At 40.4% G+C, this 21502-nt stretch overlaps 1 protein-coding gene across 2 annotated transcripts in view; it reads right to left on the bottom strand.

The window, feature by feature from the left end:
- BAIAP2L1 (BAR/IMD domain containing adaptor protein 2 like 1) overlaps positions 1-19740 on the bottom strand; it is a 67076-nt gene extending 47336 nt beyond the window's left edge. The window contains exons 1-2 of one of the 2 annotated variants that reach the window (XM_044978906.1): positions 19501-19740; positions 7856-7931 (exon numbers count right to left, since the gene is read on the bottom strand). In XM_044978906.1, coding sequence (XP_044834841.1) covers positions 7856-7931; positions 19501-19551 — 127 coding nt within the window. In that variant the 5' untranslated portion in view covers positions 19552-19740. Of the gene's footprint in view, positions 1-7855; positions 7932-19118; positions 19221-19500 lie in introns of those variants that run through there. The other variant, XM_044978908.1, reaches the window with a different exon arrangement.
- Between the last annotated feature and the right edge of the window lie 1762 nt (positions 19741-21502).

Here is a 21502-nt window from a genome sequence, read left to right on the forward strand (position 1 = left end):
GAAATCACATCAAGGTTATTGTTCTATTAACAGGCAATACAATGGCACCCTTAACTTCCAACAGTACTGACTACCAATATTAATGACAACTATAGTTGTGACATTCCCCAGGATACAATCTGGAATGTTGGACAGCTGTGTCCCCTCAGTTCTCCAACCTGGGTGCTTTTTACACTTCTTTGCTGTGAGAGCAACCACTCCTTGCCTGCTCACACAACCTCCAACATGTAAAATTACCCGCAGGTATACTGCAAGAGTGCTTCAGCCAGCCACCTCTGAATTATACTGCAGAGTGTAGGGTTATCATACGTCCGTATTTTCCTGGACATGTCCAGCTTTTTAGTTCTGAACTTTTTAAAATATCTAAATGTCCAGGAAAATACGGACATATGGTAACCCTAGATGGGAGCTGCCGGAGCCGGGCTTGCAGGTGCCGGCAGCGTGCAGAGAGCCATCTGCGCCCCCCTCCCCCCCCCGCCCGACCCTAGGAGCCAGAGGGACCTGCTGGATGCTTCCTGGGAGCCACCCCACGTAAGCACTACCGGGACTCCCCACCTCGCCCCCCGGCAGGTCCCTCTGGCTCTTAGGGTCGGGGGGGGGGGCAGAGGGCTCTCTGCATGCTGCTGGCACCTGCAAGCCCCGCTCTGCGGCTCCGGCAGCTCCCATTGGCGCTTTTCCCAGCCAATGGGAGCCACAGAGCTCGCGCTTGTGGTGGGTGCAGCACGTGGAGACCCCTCAGCTTCCCCTGATCCTAGGAGCCAGAGGGACCTGCAGCAGGAGAGGTGAGTAGGCAAGCAGGGTGGGGTAAAGAGGCAAGCGGTGAGCCAGCAGCAGGTGGGGGTGGTGGTGGTGAAGAGGCGAGCGAGCCAGCTAGGGTGACCAGATGTCCCTATTTTATAGGGACAGTCCCGATATTTGGGGCTTTTTCTTCTATAGGTGCCTATTACACCCTACCCCTGTCCCAATTTTTCACACTTGCTGTCTGGTCATCCTAGAGCCAGCAGGGGGTGGGTGGGGGTGCAGAGGCAAGAAGCGGCGACCCAGCAGCAGGCAGGGGTTCTCGGGGCAGGCATGGGGGTTTCTGGCAGGGGAGTAAGGAGGTGAGTGGCAGGTGGGAGGAAGTGAGTGGTGGGTGGGGGAATGAGGCGGGATGCAGCAAGCCAGCGGCAGGCCAGGGGGTGAGGAAGGGTGCAGTGGCGGGGCCAAGCGGGGAAGGGGTGGGACCTGAGGGCGGAGTGTGGGAGGACTGTGGGCAGGGCCAACACCCCTGTGGAGTGTCCACTTTTTTTTTGAATGTTTAAATATGGTAACCCTAGCAGAGTGACACAAGCAAAATCAGTCCCAGACTTCCCCCAGAAATGTGTATCTTGTACCGCCCAGATCTTTCCTTATGAACAATACAAGCTCATATAAAGTCCGTCATTTCATTAACAGAAAATGTTATCCATAAATATCTCAAATGAAGTTTCCTAAACAAACACACACTAGTTTAGATAAAACAAATTTAACTATAGAAAGAAAGATTTTAAGTGATTACAAGTAATGAGACACAAGTCTCAACTCGTTACAAAGAAATAAAGGTAAAACACAAACTAAAACTTAACAAGTTAAATTAATTCAAAGCATAAGTCTCTCTCTCTCTCTCTCTCTCTCACCCCATGTTCTTTTGCAGACTTCCTGGTTGGATACTTTCCAGCCAGGACCCATCCCTCAGTCCAATGCTCCTTTCCTTGTCCTTCAGGCATTGTGGATGTCATGGGCAGACAGAAAGGAAGGAGAGAGGTGATTTGGGGCCTCTGTTCCTTTTTTTTTTTTTTTTTTAATATCTCCTCTTTGATAATCCTCTCCTGCTGAGGTTCAGGAAAAGCAGATCTGGGGAGATGGGAACTTCCAGCTGTTCCATTGCCAAGATGTAAATTACTTGCTCAGATCCTTCTTCCTGCCAGAGTGTCTGCTTAACAAGGTGCCACTCCATTTGATTATGCTGACATTCTATTTGGTTATGCTGATTATGCCAAAGCGTCAGTTTGCCTTTTGTCTCTAAGGAACTGGTTTGTGCCTGCTTTTCTAGACTTGGAACATGTCTCAGCAATATCATACAGTAGAATCTTATAACTTTACATACAACGTTGTCACATATTTTACCAGGACAATGATGTTCAGCTGACTGAGTTTTCAAATGATACTTTGTACAAAATGTATGCCTTGTGAGGTATCATCGTTTTGTAAAAAAGATGAACATAAGAGTGCAGACTGTCACAACAGTCTGCTAGACCTTTGTTTTACTCTTCTTAATTTTTCTGTAGCACATGGACTCATGGAGATGAATACACCTCTACCTCGATATAACACTGTCCTCGGGAGCCAAAAAATCTTACTGCATTATAGGTGAAACCGTGTTATATCGAACTTGATTTGATCTGCCGGAGCGCACAGCCCTGCCCCCCCAGAGCGCTGCTTTACCACGTTATATCCGAATTTGTGTTATATCAGGGTAGAAGTGTATATTACAAATATTAACCTGCAATCATCAAATACTTCCAGCTCTTATGTCACTAAGCGTTTAGAAAATGTCTGAGGATTTTCTATGGCTAGAATAATAATTAGGTTACCAAATATAGTTCTAGAACTATAATGCCATTGATGTTTTTCATTTTAACTTGTAAGGCATTCTGGAGTCTTTAAATTATAGGACTTGGAAATCTTTCAAGAACTTAATCTTTCAGGTTAGGGAGATTTATGCTAGCTGGGTTGGAATGCTAGATAATCCGATTTGGCATTATCATCTTTATTTTCAACTGGTGACACTAACACTCCTGAGACAATAAGTAAGTTGCCTGAATAAGCCATACAGCATAATATGTACCAACATTTCAAGTTAATATTTCCACTTTCTTGGACAGATCTGAGGAAGATTTGTATGGAGTATTGTCTGAGTACAATTTGACAATCAAGGATTTTGTCATTCAGAGAATTAGTTTCAGTCTCCAAAAAAATACCTACATCTATCTGTGTTTAGATCTTATTTTACTCATGAACACACAGAATCTACTTTGAGCCAAGGTTCACTTGAAACTAGACTGAGACTATCAATTGATATTATACAGGTTACCCAACAGCTATCAGCCGCTAATTAGGTCCTTTTTAAAAACAGGAAACACTACAAATCTATGGTATCCTATGGAAGAATGTGTCGAATGATACCCTGTTTGAACATCTATATGATTACAACACTGTCCCATTACTGACTCTAGATGTCACAATGACTTTCTTTTTTTGTTCTATTTTCATAGATAAATTCTCCTACATAGGCATGACAATCCAGGAGGAGGGATAGCTCAGTGGTTTGAGCATTGGCCTGCTAAACCCAGGGTTGTGAGTTCAATCCTTGAGGGGGCCACTTAGGGATCTGGGGCAAAAATTGGTCCTGCTAGTGAAGGCAGGGGGCTGGACTCGATGACCTTTCAAGGTCCCTTCCAGTTCTAGGAGATTGGTATGTCTCCAATTATTACCTTTTACCTGTCCTACCAGTCCCAAGTCCAGTCCCTTGCTATTGCAGGCAACTCCATCACATAATTCTGTTCACAAACTTATCATGCTTCATTTTAAAACTAATCAGTTTGTTTTCCCCACCAGTCCTATTAGAAGCCTGTTCAAGAACCTCATTTCTCTGATAGTTAAAAATCTTTCTTCCAATTTCCAGTCTAAATTTATTTATGGCTGGTTCTTACACGTGTTCTTGTGCCGTAATTGTCCTTTAGCTTAATTTGGTCTTCTCCTATCTTGATTTTTACCCCCATTATGTATTTATAAAGGGCAATCATATTCCCTCTCATCCTTCATTTGCTAGTCTAAACAAGGCAAGCTCTTTGAAAACTCCTCTCCTACGCAACTTGCTGTGGGAAATTTAGATTCCTAGGACAAAGCATATCAGGATGTAACAGCAACCTGAAAGTGAGCATATACCATAAATTCTTCCAGGCTTGCAGTACTCATGGTGCAGTAAAGCTGGACTCAGACCATTTCAATTCAGCTAGAGGGCTGTTATTGATATTTAATAAGTTCTGTCAATTAACATTTCTCACCTTTTTTTGGTCAGTGAATTCACAACTCCAAAACAAAATGCATTCTGCATGTTTGACATGATCACAGTTGTTAGGCAACAGGCATTATAGAAATTTAAGAGGCAAAGCTGGAAAACTTTGATTGCTGTAAGACACAAGGACTGACCTAATATACAAGAAAGAAATCCTGTTCTCTGAGAAGACCTGACAAAGTTGTAACTGTCTTGATTTTAAGACAATGTTTTGTCTACTTTTACTGCATATTGGCTGGATACAACATAACTGAGTGCAGGTTTTTCAGGAAACATTGAGCATAATAATATATTAAAGTCACAGCGGTTTCGATTATTTCCTGTTAATGATTTCCATGTTAATATGGGCATTTAATTTAAATGGTAGGACCAGCTTTGCTGGATTGAACACTGAAGCAGCAAGATTCAAACCGGAGAAGGGCTAGCAGTAAACCGCAGTTTACACATGTAGAAGTAGTTTATAACAAACAAATCTGATTCCCTGCATCTTCAGGGCATCTGGATCAGATTTTTATGTCATGAAGTTAAGAAGTAATGGCAAGAATTGGTCAGATATTCTTGCAAGTGGAAATGATGCATATGCTTTGAGTAGTAGTTTGTTTTTGAAGGAGACAAAGTCGTCTTCCTTTTATCTTTTTGTTGTAGTAAGCTTTTCATTCCCCAAGTACAATCCAAGCAGGCCATCTCCTCTGACCTCAGAATACTCTTGTTGGGGACACCAGGGAGAAGACACAGGGCAGTGAGCCAGCCAGCCAATTATAGTTTTACTGCCAAAGGGAGGGTTACCAATTTTGGTTAGACATATTCCATGAGATATCAGCACATCACATGATCTTTAATTAAAGATTAATCTTTAATTCCTGGATACTCCAGGACAATCCTGGAGGGATGGTAACCCTAACCAAAAGTGAGGTCATTGCCTATCCCATTGTACATCATGTCGTACTTACATTGGCTAGTTGTCCTTGAGCCAAGCCCCTAAGGGGTTACAGGGCCCCCTTCAGTTCCTGGTCTCACTCCCCTACACTACAACTCAATTTTTTGACAGGTAATGCTCATTACTTTCCAACTCTTGATGGAGTTGATCAGTACTCTTCACAGTCTGGGTCTGAGCCAATTTTCTTGCCCCATTACCAGTATCTTTATTTATGGCTTTCCAGGTAAGCAAAGCTATCCTGAGGGCTAGATTTGAGTCAACCAGACACATTGCAACCTCTGCTAAAGCTCTGACCAGCTATAGATTCAACTTCTTTTCACCACATGGACTAGTGAGGCACTGGATCAGAGGTGGGCAAACTTTTTGGCCTGAGGGCTGCATTGGGTTTCCGTGCCCTCCCCCCTCCCCCCTCCCCCTTACCATGCTGTCTAGAGCACTGGTGGCTGGCGGCGCTACAGCCATGCCGCCCGGCTGGAGCCGGGCCACGCCTCCACCGCCACCATGCAGCACAGAGACCGAGTCAGGCCGGGCTCTGCAGCTGTGCTGGCCCAGGCGCTCACAGCCCCGCCACCCAGAGCAATGCGCCCGCAGCGGAGCGAGTGAGCTGAGGCTGTGGGGGAGAGAGAACAGCGGGGGAGGGGCCGGGGCTAGCCTCCCAGGCCAGGAGCTCAGGGGCCAGGAGAACAGTCCCACAGGCCGGATGTGGCCCGCAGGCCGTAGTTTGCCCACCTCTGCACTGGATCATCAATCATCCCGAGGGCGTGGGCTACAGAAGTAGCCTGAGGCAAAAACTTCCCTCTTCTTGCATGAAAATGAGAAACTTCTCACCATGTTCCAGGTCCCTGCAGTCTCTCACTCCTTTCTAAGCCATCTTTCACAGGGGTTTAGTATTCAAACTTTCTGAATAGATGCTGCCAAATTAGCCTCACTGACTGGACTATAGGATACAGAAGTCCAAGAGATCAGTATGATGCTCTGATCTAAATCCAATATTCTCTCAGGCTGGAAGCCACAATTCTAATTTTGAGCAATAACTTTTAAAATTTCTCCACCACTTTCACCAGATATGATTGAATGATTTGGAGCCGACTGAGTATGTGAGCAGGAGTTTGCCTTTTTTGCATATATTGGAATACAATTTAACAATGCTACTTTTTAAAAGTAAGTTGTTTTTTTTTCTATGCTGGGTTGTTTTTAAATGGGAAAACATACTATATAATCTCTTCACCTGTTTAATGACTGGTAACTTGTAGTTCAGAAAAGAAAGGGAGATATATGTAACCTCACTGTATCTACAAAAACGGTAATGAAACGTTCTGTTGGATTTAAAGTTTTAGTGTTTGTCTGTTTTTAATTCTGATTTATGTGAGAAGTCATGATACATTTTACCACTTGGGAACAGAATATTTACTCCTTGTTACAGCTCCACTTAAACCATTTACAGTTTACATAAAACAACAATTATATCAGATCTCTATTGTTGGCTCCCATAATGTGCTAGTTGCTCATCAGCTGCTGTAATTAAACATTCATTCATATTAAATTAAGCATACATACAAGACCTGGTACATCAATCTGCTCTTAAGAACACATTTTCTGGTACACAGTACATAACAGCAATGTACTTCTCCAGTGCTGCTGTACAGACCAAGTACATTTTATACCACTGTTACAAACACATATTTTGTTAAAATGGATACGAGTAGAATTTGGCAGCAATAAGAAGTTTGAGCTGCATTTTCAAAAAGTGTTAATGAGCAATACACAATGAATCAAAATAGCAAGTATGAAAACCTTTTCAAAATGTTTAAGTATTGTCATATATGGTACTGACTTCATTCTATAAACTGCATAACCGATATAAAGCATTAGTTAATTGAATCTAAACAGACATTTTTGTAATAAGTCAATTTTCCTTACTGTAATTTACTGCTTTGCAAAATATGCACTGGAGTTTGAAAGTTAAGAGAGATCCCAATGGCTCTTTGGTTGAAGATAAATACATTACCGTTGACATGTTCATGAAGTCTAGGACTGTGACAAAGGAGAATGACAAGCAATAGACACCTTCAGCCTCTTGAATCAGGTCATATTATTTAGGGGGTCCACATCTCTCTAATATCAAATTGTTCCATAGGTCCACGTAAAAAAAAAAAAAAAAGTGGAGCAAACCACAAGGGGTCCCTCTAAGCAAACTCTGGGGGTCAAGAGCCCACTCTTGTAAATCAATTCTTATACAAATAGTGCCATTAAAGTCGATGGGTATATGTCATATGAGAAAAAGTTTGAGATTGGGTCTGAGGACACTAATTCACTTATTTCAGTTTTACTAGATTTAAAAAGTGACACTAATTTTTTTTAAATCTAGTCCAATCCTGCAAAGCTTACTCATGCAAGTAGTCCCACTGAACTCATGGAGCTATTTGCATGGGTAATGAATACTTACGTGAGTAAGAGTTGGCAGGAACAGGTTGTTTTTCCATGCATTTCTAAAGACACTTAAGATATTAACACATCTAATTTTTTTAACCTTGATATTATTTTTATATTCCACTAAGCTTGGACAATGAAAATTGATTAGTCAGTTTCACTTTATTTTTTCATGCAGTAGCACTATGGTAAAATGTTTGGGCTGCAAACACAGCAGCTAAAATCTTATTTTCACTGACTTAAAGAAAAAATAGAAAACCTAATTAATAGAAATTATGATTTAACATGAAAAATTGAATTTAGACATGTATAGCTTCTAATATCTTAAAATGGCATATACATTTAAATAAAAAGTTATTACATTTATAATTGAATTTAAAAATTAGACTTACCATTAACAGCTTTTTCATAATTTTTCCCCAGGTTTATTACATTCCGTAGCCCAGGATTGAACTGTTCCATAACATTCTGATGATCAGAAAAAAAGCCACATTATAACAAAGAAAACTCAGTGCATGCAGTAAGTACATAGAAAAAGGTGATTTGAGTTGCCACAGCATAAGCCAGCACTTGTCTACATTGCAATTAAAAAACGGTGGCTGGTCCATGTCAGCTGACTTGAGCTTGTGGGACTTGGGTTAGGGGACTGTTCAATTGCAGTGTAGACATTCAGGCTTGGGCTGGAGTCCGAACTCTGGGATCCTAAGAGAGAAGAGCGTCACAGAATTTGGGCGCCAGCCAGAGCCTGAACATCTACAGTGCAATTAGACAGCATCCCTGGCCCTGTGAGCCCAAGACAGCTGATGCAGGCCAGTTGTGGGTTTTTAATTGCAGCGTAGACATACAGGTCCAGATTTTAATCTCAGATGCAAGGCACATATTGAAAAATCTGCTATTGTGGATATTTGACCTCCACATTGAATTTTTTTTGGATGCTAGGCATCCAAGATTAGGATATCAGTGCAAAATTAACCTCTGGCCTAAGCAGTGCAACGCTTTCAATTTCAATGGATTTGTGCCCACTTAAAATAGAGATGAATCTGACCTTTTCTCTAACTTTGGTAAGAGTGCTCATATATTCAAGACTAAAGTTCACATAGATCCTCCTTTAATGAGGGACAAAAGGAGAAGCAGGAGAGAAGGGAAATCCCTTTTCTCCACTACTACCTAAATACTTTAAGACAAAGAGACTACTGGCTAATATTCAGAATTTGGATATTCCTTCAAAAAGAATACTTTTGAGTTTTCTGACTGGACAGGTGACTTGGAGATGACTTAACACCTTCCAATCAAAAACAATACAGTGATGGCCCTACTGAAAGGTTTGTGTTTTGGTTTTTTTGGTGAGTCACAGCATGGCATTTTGAAAGAGTAGTTCACACATTCAATTTGAAAGCTCAATGTATTGTATGGTGTCAGCCCAATTTGAGCGATAGTACTTCCACCAAAAGTAAAATGAGAATTACTGGCTTCCTTCAACGTAAAACAAAAACAACAACAGACCGACTACAGCTGCTTTTGAACGTTGTTACAATTATTTTGGCTGGAGCAACTAAGACTAGAAATCCAAAAACACATAGTATGTTTGCCTTCATAACCACCAAATTCTAAAACAGGTGAAGTGGCAGAGATTGTGAAACTGTCATTCACAATTCAGGAAAATAGCAGCACTGGTCCAATTTAGAAAAAAGTAACCATTCATTGAGATCCAGTTTTAAACACTCCAAATTTTAGAAATGCCTCCCTTGTTGAAAAGTGGAAGGAGAACAGCAGCATTTTCCTTCAGACCAAGACATTCAAAAGTGTCCATTGATTTTTTCGGTGCCAAAAGCTGAGACATCTTGAAGAGGTCTGATGTTTTTTTTTTTTCAGAACATCCATCCTTGGAATATCTGGTCCTTTTAAAGGTGTCTCAAATTGGGTAATAAAATGGATGCACCCAATATTACTAATTACTTTTGAAAAAGTTGAGTCTGGTGTTTAGCTACTTGGTAGGTTGCTTAAACGGTAGTCCAATGGATGTATGTGGTTGTGGTTTAGCTGTAAGTCAGATAGTTACCCCATTTATGTTTGAAAAGAAAAGGTAAAGAAGCAAAAGAGGAGTGGGTTGATCTTGCATTCCTTACTCATGCTAAACTTCCACCAATGTTTGCTCAGGCATAAGTCTTGTTTACAACACAGGACTGGCTATATTTATCACATTACTGGTCATTTTAAGCTAAATAGTTTCAATATTATGACCCTGTTTTCCCCTTGTATGTCAAATACAATTCCCCATACATGTATTTTTAAAGGAATTTCCTCTTGATATCCACAAATACTGGGCAACTAATCTTCACAACATATACTTTTATTTGAATATATATATATATATATATATATAATATATATAGCTAATTTTTGTGAATCACAGATTTTGCAATGTTTATAATTTCAAATTACCTCAAGTACTCTACAAGCACTTATTATGCCAAAGCAATGCTATAACTCAAATATCACATGTGAAGGAAAATGAAATGGAGTGAAATATAAAATTATATTGTATTAGTTCTGCACTATCAATTTTAAATTGAACAGTTTTAAAAATCTCCCATCTTTTTAATTTTTTTTCTCTGCGATGGCTTGTATATGAAACCCAGAAGCTAGAAGGGGAGGGTCTTATACTGGGAACAAATACATTCTATTAATGATGCATTTTGACATCAACTTATACACATTGGCCTGCTAAACCCAGGGTTGTGAGTTCAATCCTTGAGGGGGTCATTTGGGGATTGGTCCTGCTTTGAGCAGGGGGTTGGACTAGATGATCTCCTGAGGTCCCTTCCAACCCTAATAATCTATGATTCTATATGTTACTGAAAATTGTTCTGCAAGTCCATTATTTTTTGTTTAAAAGCAACCTTTCCATTTTATGACACATTTCTGTAATGGTACATCAAATACAAAAAATAGAGACTTATTTTTGTAAAAGTGTTACAGGTTCTGAGAGACCCTAGAAAAAAAGACCTTCTAATAAACTCGGAAATCTGCAAAGTAAATCTACAAATCTGACAGTGCTACATTACAAACCACTAGAAACAAACAAGGATCATTACATATCTGAAAACTCACATAGTAATTGAACAAAGGAGTTTGATCTGAAGCATTGGCATCTTTTTAGATGTCAGTCAAATAAATGTACTTTGAAAATCAAGGTGTTCAAAATAAACACCTTCTCTTTAACAGAAAGAACAGACAACAATGAAAGTCTTAATCTTTTGCGTGCCATACTGGTAATATGCTGGCAAATGTATGTCTATTTAGTATATGCATAGACCAAGAGAATGTGATAAGAATATTTTAAAATTAAAAAAAAAACTGGGAAGAAAAAAACCAACAAAATTGTCATCTTAAGGTTATTCAGACACCATAAAGAAAAAAAGAAGCTTTTTTTTTTTACAAAGCATCAATCCACAATGAAACCTAGTCAATTTATAAAGTGAAGAATGAGTTAAAATTGGTTTCAAGTACCACCTCACGTGTGTTTTTTATGGTCCTATTTTCCTTTTTCTAAAAAAAACCCATACAGAGGACAGAAGAAACTAGATGACTGCACATGAGAAACAACGAAAGTGATTGATACATGCAATGTTGTCAAAACTGGAGAGAGGGGAAAAAAAAAACATTTTCCCCTATATTGTTTTGTTATAATCTTGAGTGTTTCTTGTAACAGTGAGTAGAACATTTTCAAACTCAGTCCTTTATACATTTAGTAGTCACAGATTCTACTAATAACATTTAAAATATATGTGACTGTTTATATTTTGTTGGAATGAGAAAATTATAGGATTTAGATACTGCAGTGCTTATTCATGCACAGCTTTCACTGAAGGCACACTAATATAGCATCTTAAGGATATGTATACAAATGTATGGCAGTGACTAATGTAATACTAAGGCCCTGTCAGACAAGTCTGTTTTGTAATACTAAAAGAATTATAGCATCTTTCTGTTCACACACTTGAAAGCATTTTTCTTACAGAATTAGACTCCATCCATCAGTAATTCACCATATTGATATCAGAACCAGCAAGACTTCTGAACTTTCCCTCTCCAGTAATGCAGTATTTTATTTAACAAAGATGCACACATGTACGCACATACACAAGCCACTGAATACATTTATTTTTCTCTTTTAACATACAGACTTGGCCCAGGTACTCTTGTTGCTAAGAAAACATAGTAGAGAAATGTTGATTACCAATGCCTCACTTTGAGTGGGCAATGTAAGCGCTTCCCTCCAGCAAGTGGTTGCTAGAGACATGATCATGAAACCTACTTTTAGCACTGATAAAGCTCCCAGTTATTGCCACGACTCTGACCTTCCACTTCTGTGTAATGGTATTGAAAAGTTTGTGGCCTGCAACCGCAGTGCCATTAGTCCTTATACTTCTTTGATACCTTTCAATTTGGCTTTCAAACTGGGTAGACAAAGACTGTACTAGCTTCCTTGTTCATCTCCTCCTAGAAACAGACAGAAGTCCAGGGCCAAAGTATTTTTTCCCATCCATAAGTAGATTTCAGTACCACTGACTATTAGGTTTTGTTGACTCTCTGCAGACACTGGCAAGTATAGACAAGATTATGATAGAGTAAGTCCACTTAAGGATAGAGCGTTCTCAAGAAGAGTTCCGCTATATCACCTTTTCTGCTCATGGTGTATATGAGGTTATGGGGAAAGCTAGCGAATTTGGCCTGCATTAATGAAAGACACAACTCATGGATCTTTTCTCTAATAGACCCAGATGTGGCTGGAAGCCTTTGCACTGCCACAGCAATTGACTGTTAGCAGAAGTGCCCCAGCTAGTCTCTAGATTTTAATGTTTGAGGGATGGAGACAGAACATTCCCTGTGGAAGGTCTTATGCTCTGGAATTTGCTTGTCTGATTCAATGCACTGGCTGTAGTTAATTGACATTCATGGAACAGTGCAAAGCTCATCTATTTTCCTCAGGCTTTTGTCAAAGGGGATGGTTGGTGGGAATGTTCAGCATTACTTTGACAGTTTGGGGGGAAGGAAACAAAGTCCACTTAAGTTTGTTATCTGACAGAAAATTATGCATTTTTATTTTTAAAATTTCCTACTCCAAGATTATTAAAATCCACCCTTCAGACAATCTCAAAAAAAACAAAAAGCGCAACTGAATTTATTAAACAGGGTTTTCTTCTGTTCAGCAGTAGAGAAAAGCAGGATGAATCCTATCATTTTATGAAAATAACCTTTAGACAAGCAAAAGTCTGATCTGTTTATGCAACTTGATTTGTAAAGTAATGACACTTCTTGCCCCATCCCCAAAAAGTCCCATAAAAATGCAGAATATTTTTCAAAAAGAAAATGGCTTTATCTTGGAGTCATCTTTGAAGTTGATGGTTGCTGCAGGTGCTCAGCATTTCTCAGGGTCAGGCCCAAATGTTCTGACAAATATTAGTATTTTACACATTGCTGAGATATTTCATATTTTTAAAAAGTGATTGCTTTATTTTTGTTGAAATAGTAGAAAAGTCATCCAGGGATAAAACACTGGATTTAAAAAATAATTGGCAGAACATGCTTTTTTTTATATATAACATCCCAGTGTTTTATAACATCTGCTATTTATAATTTATTGAAAGAAACAATAACCCAAGAAAACTTTTAATATTAATTCTTTGTATTACAACAGTGTGTCTAGAGGTCCCAGCTGAACCAGGAACCCATTGTTTGAAGCATTATACAAACAAAACAAAACAAAAAAAAAGAAATGGTCCCTGCCTTGAAGAGCATCACCCAAATAGACAAGACCACACAATGCCTTAGGGCTTGTCTTCATGTACTGTGCCGCTGTAGTGCTTTAGTGAAGACACTACTATGCCGATGGGAGCGCTTCTCCTGTTGGTACAGTTAATCCACCTCTGAGAGGCAGTAGCTATGTCGACGGGAGAAGCTCTCCTGCTGCCACAGTGCTGTCTAGACCAGGGGTTAGGTCAGTATAACTACATCGCTCGGGGTATGGATTTTTCACACCCCTGAGCAACGTAGTTATATCAATATGTTTGTAGTGTAGATGTGGCCTTAGTTTTCACCAGCGGGAGTGTAAATTCTAACGTTCACCAGTGTATCACAAACTAACTGGCTTATGTGGACCCTCTGGCATGCACTAAAAGTCCCCCAATGAAATGGGACTACATTTCACATGCAAAGAGTACTACATTAATGTGCACTATAGATCTTTTAATGATTGCTCCATGGGCCAGTGAGTGTGCAACAAGCACAAAGGATGGGAAAGGAAACAAATGAAGTGACAAAACCCAAGTCACCTACATGTTAGTCCAGTGCCCTATGCTCTGGTACCACAGTGCCTCTTATTTATTCATAAAAATACTTAACTAGAAGAGAACAATAGGCATATAATCAGCTCATACAGCTTTCTGATCTTTAGGATGAATGGCAATTAAGAGGAAACACCTATTCAAAACAGACATCAGGAAACGTCTTTTTATGCAAAGTACAATAAAAAGGCAAAATGACCTACCATGAAAGAGTTTGAGAGAAATATACTGTGGTCATTCATGAAACAATTATATGGAGTTGTTCTAGAGTCCACTGCTGGGTGCCTTCAAGTCCCATTGAAGTTAATGGGAGTTGAATGTGCTTTGCACTCTCCAGAATTAAAAAGGAATGAACCTTGCATGTCCACATGTTTTCTCTCTCTCTCTCTCTCTCTCTCTCTCTCTCTGTAATATAAAACACACACACACGTATTCCTCAATTCTTGCTACTATTATAAACAGTTTTAACCTTCAAAACAAATGAGACCCATTGTAGGAGTTCTTTCCTGTAAATGCTCAGCTTTGCTTTTTATTTTGAGATACACCTATGCAAAACAATAGCTCAGCAGGTATGAACACAGTTAAACAATACCCGGAGTCCCTGTAGCTTCAGGTTTACATCCTACTGACACTTTAACCAAAAAAAATTGATAGATTACTAAATATAAAGCATGTGTGTTTGTGTATAAACCTTACTATTCATATTATTAGTGTTATTTAGTCATAGCAAGACTGAGACATACCGTAGTAGTTATTAATTAAAAGTTTATATTGGACTGATTACATGTGCTATTTCATATTTTAAAATAACTGCAAATTACATTTAGAAGAATCCTGTAATATAACAATTTTATGTTTATTTGGAAATCCCCTTGAGATTTCTTTAATTGACTCAAATAGGAGTCAGATATAAACATACATAAAACAAATCGTATTGTACTATGCCTAAAACATTTTTTTTGCATGATCATACTATGTCTCTATAATAAATAAAATTAGGGCCTCATTCTCCTCTTGATTAAGAGTCTCATCCTGTTCCATTTAAGGCAATGGGAGCTTTACCACTGATGTCAATGGATGCAGAATCAAGTCCTAAACCTATTTTATACTGGTGTAATTCCACGGTAATCAACAGAATTACAGTGGTGTAAAACAAGATTAACAAAGTGAAAAAATTAAGATCCAAGTGTTTTCAAACCAGGTGAGATCTTATGACTGATCATCAGTCAGCTTGCCAAACATTTACTATTTAAAGGAGAAACACATTAAAGCATCATCCATCAGTATGTTTCAAATATAAACTCTTTTTCAGGAGGTTATGAACATGTGACCCAGGATGAAATCTAGGTCCAAATGAAGCATTAAGTTGGCACAACTCTACTGTGGTCAATACAGAATCATATTTTACACTTAGGTGGAATTTAGCTCTTGGCACTCCAGATCTCAACCTGGGAGTGTCTTTTTACATTTTTAAACACATTTTTTTTAAATAAATTTACTTTAGATTGCAGTAGTACAAGACAATAGTTTTGATGAAACACATTTAAGGTTCTTAAATTGATTTTAATTTGTTTTTAAAATGAATGTGGCAGGCAGTCCATAATCTAATCACAGGTCAGGGCCAGCTCCAGTGTTTTTGCCACCCCTGCTTGCTGCGCTGGTGCCTGGAGCCGGCCTTATCACTGGTCCCTTTTTGTTTTAAGGAATTTAAAATAACTATTGTCAAGATTCTTAACTATGCATATATAATTACATATTTACATGAGAAACCATTATTGTCTACCAAGAAAGTATTATTTAATAATTCCATACATTACCAGAAGAACCTAACACTTCCTAGAGTAAAGAGGATATTTTAAAAACTGTCTAAATATGCACTTAGAACGATTGCTATAGCGTTCAGGACAATTATATACAGTTTAAAATCTAGGTTTAATAACAAACACCATTGAACTATAAGAGTTCTGGAAACCTCATAAGCCACAAGAGCACAGCATGAGAGTCTTGTGCAGTCACTAGAACATAGAAATGGAATTATAGCTTTCTAGTTCAATGCTTTCTTGGTTATCATTTTGCATAGTATGCAATCACACGATTGACTGGCAGTTTTTCTCTATACTGCTGCTAGCATGAAGTCACATTGGTTGTAGAGCCTTCCAACAAGTGAATGGCCTAGCAGTCTACCTGGGGTCACAAAATATCTACTCTCACTGCAGAGCCTCTTGATTCATAGGTGCAACATCACTCCAGTAAATTATTAGGGTTGTGTGCTATGAGGAATGTTGTGGCTGCCTTTAAATCATGATCTTCCACACCCTCAAGTTTCATCCTGCATGTGCCACTATATCATATACTTAAAAGCTATCTAATTCCTAAAGAATAAGAGGGCAAGATTAAGTGTCAATCTTAACTCTGAAATTCTTTGCTTTTGTTGACTTGTGGCTTTAGGGTGGCTGTGTAATAACAATGTTGATTAGTTTTGGGATGTTCACTTTTTTCTTTTTATATTGCTAAATTAACACACAAATGATACCCCAAAGAAACATGAATTTACAGTCTACCTTGTCAACTCATCTTTTAGCCAATCTGATTATTTGTGTAAATATGTGTAAGAACTTCATACAGAGTAAGTAAATATGTATTGAAAGGGCATCCAATAGCATGGATAGTACTATTAATACACTACAAGGGAGGCAAGATGGAAAACAGACAAGCAAGAGAACATTTAATTTTCCTTTTCTTTTCCAATATCTTTCAGTTCCCCTTCAAGCTATGATTTTTTTTAAGGATGAAAGCTTATCACTGGGCCTGTAAGCCCTATGTCCCACCATTTCTCAGTTCCTGTAATCTTGTCACAATCCAGCATTTGTAACATTACAATTAACTTTCAGAGCTTCCTCCTGCAAACTTACTCAGGCACACTTGTGTGAGTAAAGGGTTTGCTGATTTAGGGCCTGTATTGGTAACTGTGATGTCACAAATATTAGAGATAGAGTGTAGAGCAGAGAGCTTTTATTTATACACAAAGAACCTGATCTTCCTTCCAATAAAGTCAATGGTAATTTTGCCCAAATTTGGTATTTTAAGCCCCCTAGTCATAGGTGCTGGAACTAGGGCTGCTGGGGGGCCCAGTAGCACCCCCTGCCTGGCTTGAAGTGGTTTCCATCATAAACAGGGTTTACAGCTTGGTACAATGGGTCCCAGCACCCCTACTATATAAATTGTTCCAGCACTCCTGCCCCTAGTGATCAAACAGAACACACAACATGATGCCAACACAACTGGACTAATTGCAAAAATAAAAGGTTGTAGGGTCAGTGTGAGAGTAACAAAACAAATGGGGGGGGGAACCTTACAGAAACAGTTTGAGGGATTATAAACAATCAATTTTTAAAATGTTGTTTTATGAAAACATACCATGACAATGTCATTATTAATTATTATTATGTATTATCTTGTATGAAAAAGACTAGAAATCCTTCATTTGGGCTCAAAGCTCCAAATGCACATATGTAACTTGATTCACAAGTGTTTTTTGCAAGTCTGAACCCTTTGTCTGGTAAAAGATAGTATGCAAAACTAAGATTATAGGCCAAAGATTGCACTCATCTCTCAGCCAAAACTCTGATTTTTAAAGAGAGTTTTTCGTGAGTAAGGATTACAGGATTTGACTTAGTATGATTAAATTCAGTGTGTTTAAATAGAGACACATGCAAAAATTGTAAGTATAAAGACTTTTAATATAGGTAGTTGTTGAATTTGGAGAAGACTGAGTTTCAAAATAAGTATGCACAGCTAATGTAGAGAAACAAAACATTCTGCAACTAGCAAAACATAGGTGTGTGTGATTTTTTTTAATTATTAGAATTGGACTGTCACTCATAGTTCATATACTTCTACATGAGGCTGATTTGTGGCTGCATGTACATATTTTCACAAAATGGATTTTGTATCCTATAGATGTTGATTTATTACAAGCTTTAGCATATACTTATGATGCAAGTTAAAATTTTAAAAATTTTAAAGAAAAATGTCATACCCCATACATGAACTTACACATAACTAATCAGCATTCAGACGTACAGTTAAGCATGTCCCCACTTATGAAATCAGATCAACAAAGACGGATCCCTCTGCTGATTTGTAGCCTGGCTGGGGCTCAGATCACCGCATGAGTGGACCCGTATGAATCTGATTGCCAGACTGGGGCACATGCCAATAACTTTACTCAAGTGCTTAAACATTTTTAGGCTCCAGCCCGGAGTGAGAATCACTGTTCATAAAACACCAGCAGTAAAATACTCTATTATCAAGATGGGCTATATGAATTACTGGTCATTTAAAGTTATTGATTCTGCTAAAGAAAAAATAAATCTTGAACTCTTTAGGGCAAAAGAGCTTTAACGCATTGTGGATTATATTGCAATAGAGTGTTATGTGCATAAGCATACATACAAACAGACTTGCCATAAATTTGGTTAACAGTTGTCATATTGGGATATGTATACCCCACGAACATTAACGTTTCATGGATTTATCACAAAAAAACAAAAGCAAAACCCAAAACAATGCAAGAGTCATAAGCTTAGTTGAAAAAAGTGAACACTCATGGCCCAAAATATTTTAATTAATGCTATACTGTTTTCCACATGAAACTACAAGCAGTTAAACTAATATCCTTAATGATACCGTAAAAGTTTTTTGTTCTATTTATCCACACACCCCCATACACATACATTCTTCTGTAGTGGGGCATGTGTAAACATATCATGGCGAAAACTTGCTTAGGAGTAGTCTGATCAAGGTAAAAGACCCTGACAGTTTGGGAGTAGTATATAAGAGGACTATACTATCATTATCCTGGGTATGCTGAGTTCTCCTATATTGTTTAGAAAGGAAGAATAATGCAAGTATGCTATACATCAGTGGCTCTCAACCTTTTGAGACTACTGTACCCCTTTCAGGAGTCTGATTTGTCTTGTGTACAGTGTACCTCTAAGTTTCACTTCACTTAAAAAACTACTTGCTTACAAAATCAGACACAAAAATACAGAAGTGCTGCAGCACACTATCACTGAAAAATTGCTTACTTTGTCATTTTTACCATAGAATTATAAAATAAATTGATTGGAATATAAATATTGTACTCACATTTCAGTGTATAGTATATACTGCAGTATAAACCCATCATTGCCTGTATGCAATTTTAGTTTGTAACTGACTCCGCTAGTGCTTTTTATGTAGTCTGTTGTAAAGCTAGGCAAATATCTAGATGAGTAGATGTATCCCCTGGAAGACTTCTACGTACCTCTATGGGTAAGCGTACCCCTCAGTGAGAACCAGTCAACTTTATATTGACATGCGTTTCTGAAGGGTGACCTTTACTGTGCCGGGTGCCCTCTCCCCCGAGGCAGGAGGGGCGCGTGTGTGCCCACGCAGGGGTCCCCCAGCTCCCCCTGAGGGAGGAGGGGCGCGTGTGTGCCCACGCAGGGGTGCCCCAGCTCCCCCTGAGGGAGGAGGGGCGCGTGTGTGCCCACGCAGGGGTGCCCCAGCTCCCCCTGAGGGAGGAGGGGCGCGTGTGTGCCCACGCAGGGGTGCCCCAGCTGCCCTGGGAGGGGACTGCCCCTTGGACTGGGTTATGTCGCTGACTCCCTGAGCGCCCCCTTTCGCCGCGGCCCGGCCCTACTCACCCTGTAGGTGCTCTCTGTCAGCTTGTTCACCTCTTCGGGATCCCGAGACATTGTGGCCCCGGACGCGGCGGCAGCGCCTCAGCCAGGAGAGAAGGGGGCGGCGGCGGCTCCGGAGAACCCGGCAGAGAGGCCGAGGGGGCCGGCGGGAAAAACTTTCTCCTCGAGGAGCTGCTCCGCTGCCCTCACTCGGGGGCCCCGCTCCCTGCCCGGCCGCCGCCCAGAAAAGTCCCGGCAGACGCGGCTCCGCTGCCACCTTCCCCCAAACTGTCAAACTTGTGGAACCAGCCAGCCCAGCCCCGCAGCGCTCCCGGGGCGGAGCCTGCGAGGTGGGGCCGGTGACGCGGCAGGGCCCGCTGGCCGGGCGGGACAAGGCCTCCCGGGAGCGGGGGCGGGTAGGGCAGGCGGCTCCGCTCTCTCACCTGAGCGGCAGCCAGTCCGCTCATGCTCGGCCCCGGGGAGCTTCGAGCTGCTCTGTGGCGCGGTGACGGGGCCAAGGCTCCCCAGGGCACGACGTGGCACCACCACAGCGAAGGGCTACGAACAGCTCTGCCAGGCGCGCTCCCCTCGGGGGACACACACACAACACGTCAAGAGGTGGTGCCATGGGCCTTCTGGCTGGGTGCGGCTACGTGCCCTGTCACTGCAGTATTTGAGCACCTCAGGAAGGTTAATGGACTTATCCTCACAGCACTTGGGAGGTAGGGAAGGGTTATACCCCCCCCCCAACTGCGGTATTGAGGCACAAAGAGGGTGAGTTGCTTGCCCATAGTCACCCAGGCCTGGCATTAAACCCAGATCTCCTGAGTCCCCTGCCTTACCCACAGGACCACCCCTATGTCCCTGAGACCTGAGTTAAGTTTAGGGCTGCGCAAAGACTGCAGTGGTACATGATACCCTCCTCCCCCCATAGCGAAGGAAAAGGGCTCAGGACTGGCAGCAATAAAGGGAGCTTTTTCAAAACAGAAAGGAGTGAGAGGGTTGGGGGTTTATTGCAGAAGCTTTCTGCAGAGTGGATGGGATTAAGACACTGGCGTCCACTTTAGGCACATTTCTTCTTGAAACAGCTACGCCTCACTCTCCACAATGAGGTTTTTCGAGGGGTAACTTGAGGGAAGAAGGGTTGGAACAATCTACAGATATTTACAGTGTGTAAACAGCAAGGATGGAGAAGAATATTAGAATCATAAAAAGTAATTGGAAGTTGTGAGATGAAGTTCACATTAGGGCAGTACCAGGAAAATCTTCCTGATAGAGCAATGTAAACTCCCTCACAAGAAAAGTGACATAAACCCCATGGCCTTGGACATTTAAAACTATGAATTGGGGGGGGGGGGCTCATTGGTCTCAAGAGTGATTTTCATGTCCCTGAAACTTGCTCAGACCCTTCTATAGCCTAGACTGCAGACTCAGTCTCATTACGAGCCTCTCTTCCTAAAAATGACTTTCTAAAAATGATGTTCTGAATTAGAAAGAGTTTGTTTTCAAGCTTAACAGCTTGTTTTAATTAAGAAAAACTTGTTAATTTTTTCCCATCTCACTCTCTTTAAATGTTGGGCTTCCCCATCCGGTATTGTCTCCTTGTTTTTCATGCCACCTTGTTGCTGTGGTGAGATCACAAGAGGCAAACAACAAGAATTGGACTTAGAACAGAAAGGCAAATGGACTCTGATGTGGGAGGAGACTGTTATCAGGTTTCAGGAGTTGGAAAACAAATTGTTCTCAAGGTGTTTATGCCTTTAATTCTTCCTGCTGGGAAACAGAGTGAGCTGTGAGAGCATTATCATGAATACAACTGACATGGCAGGGACAGAGGCAGGTTTATGGGGCATTTCCCACCCTTCCAAGCAAAGTCTTCTCAAGCCTCCGGAATTTATTGTATTGATAACATTTCTGGAACATACAGTTTACAGTACTGTCCTGATAACTGTTCTTAATCATTTTGGGTCCAATTCTGCAACCTTTACTCTCACTGAGTGGTACAAGCAGTATGTACAAGAAGTTC

This window comes from Mauremys mutica, chromosome 11 (genome assembly GCF_020497125.1).
Source record: "Mauremys mutica isolate MM-2020 ecotype Southern chromosome 11, ASM2049712v1, whole genome shotgun sequence".
Taxonomy (NCBI): domain Eukaryota; kingdom Metazoa; phylum Chordata; order Testudines; family Geoemydidae; genus Mauremys; species Mauremys mutica.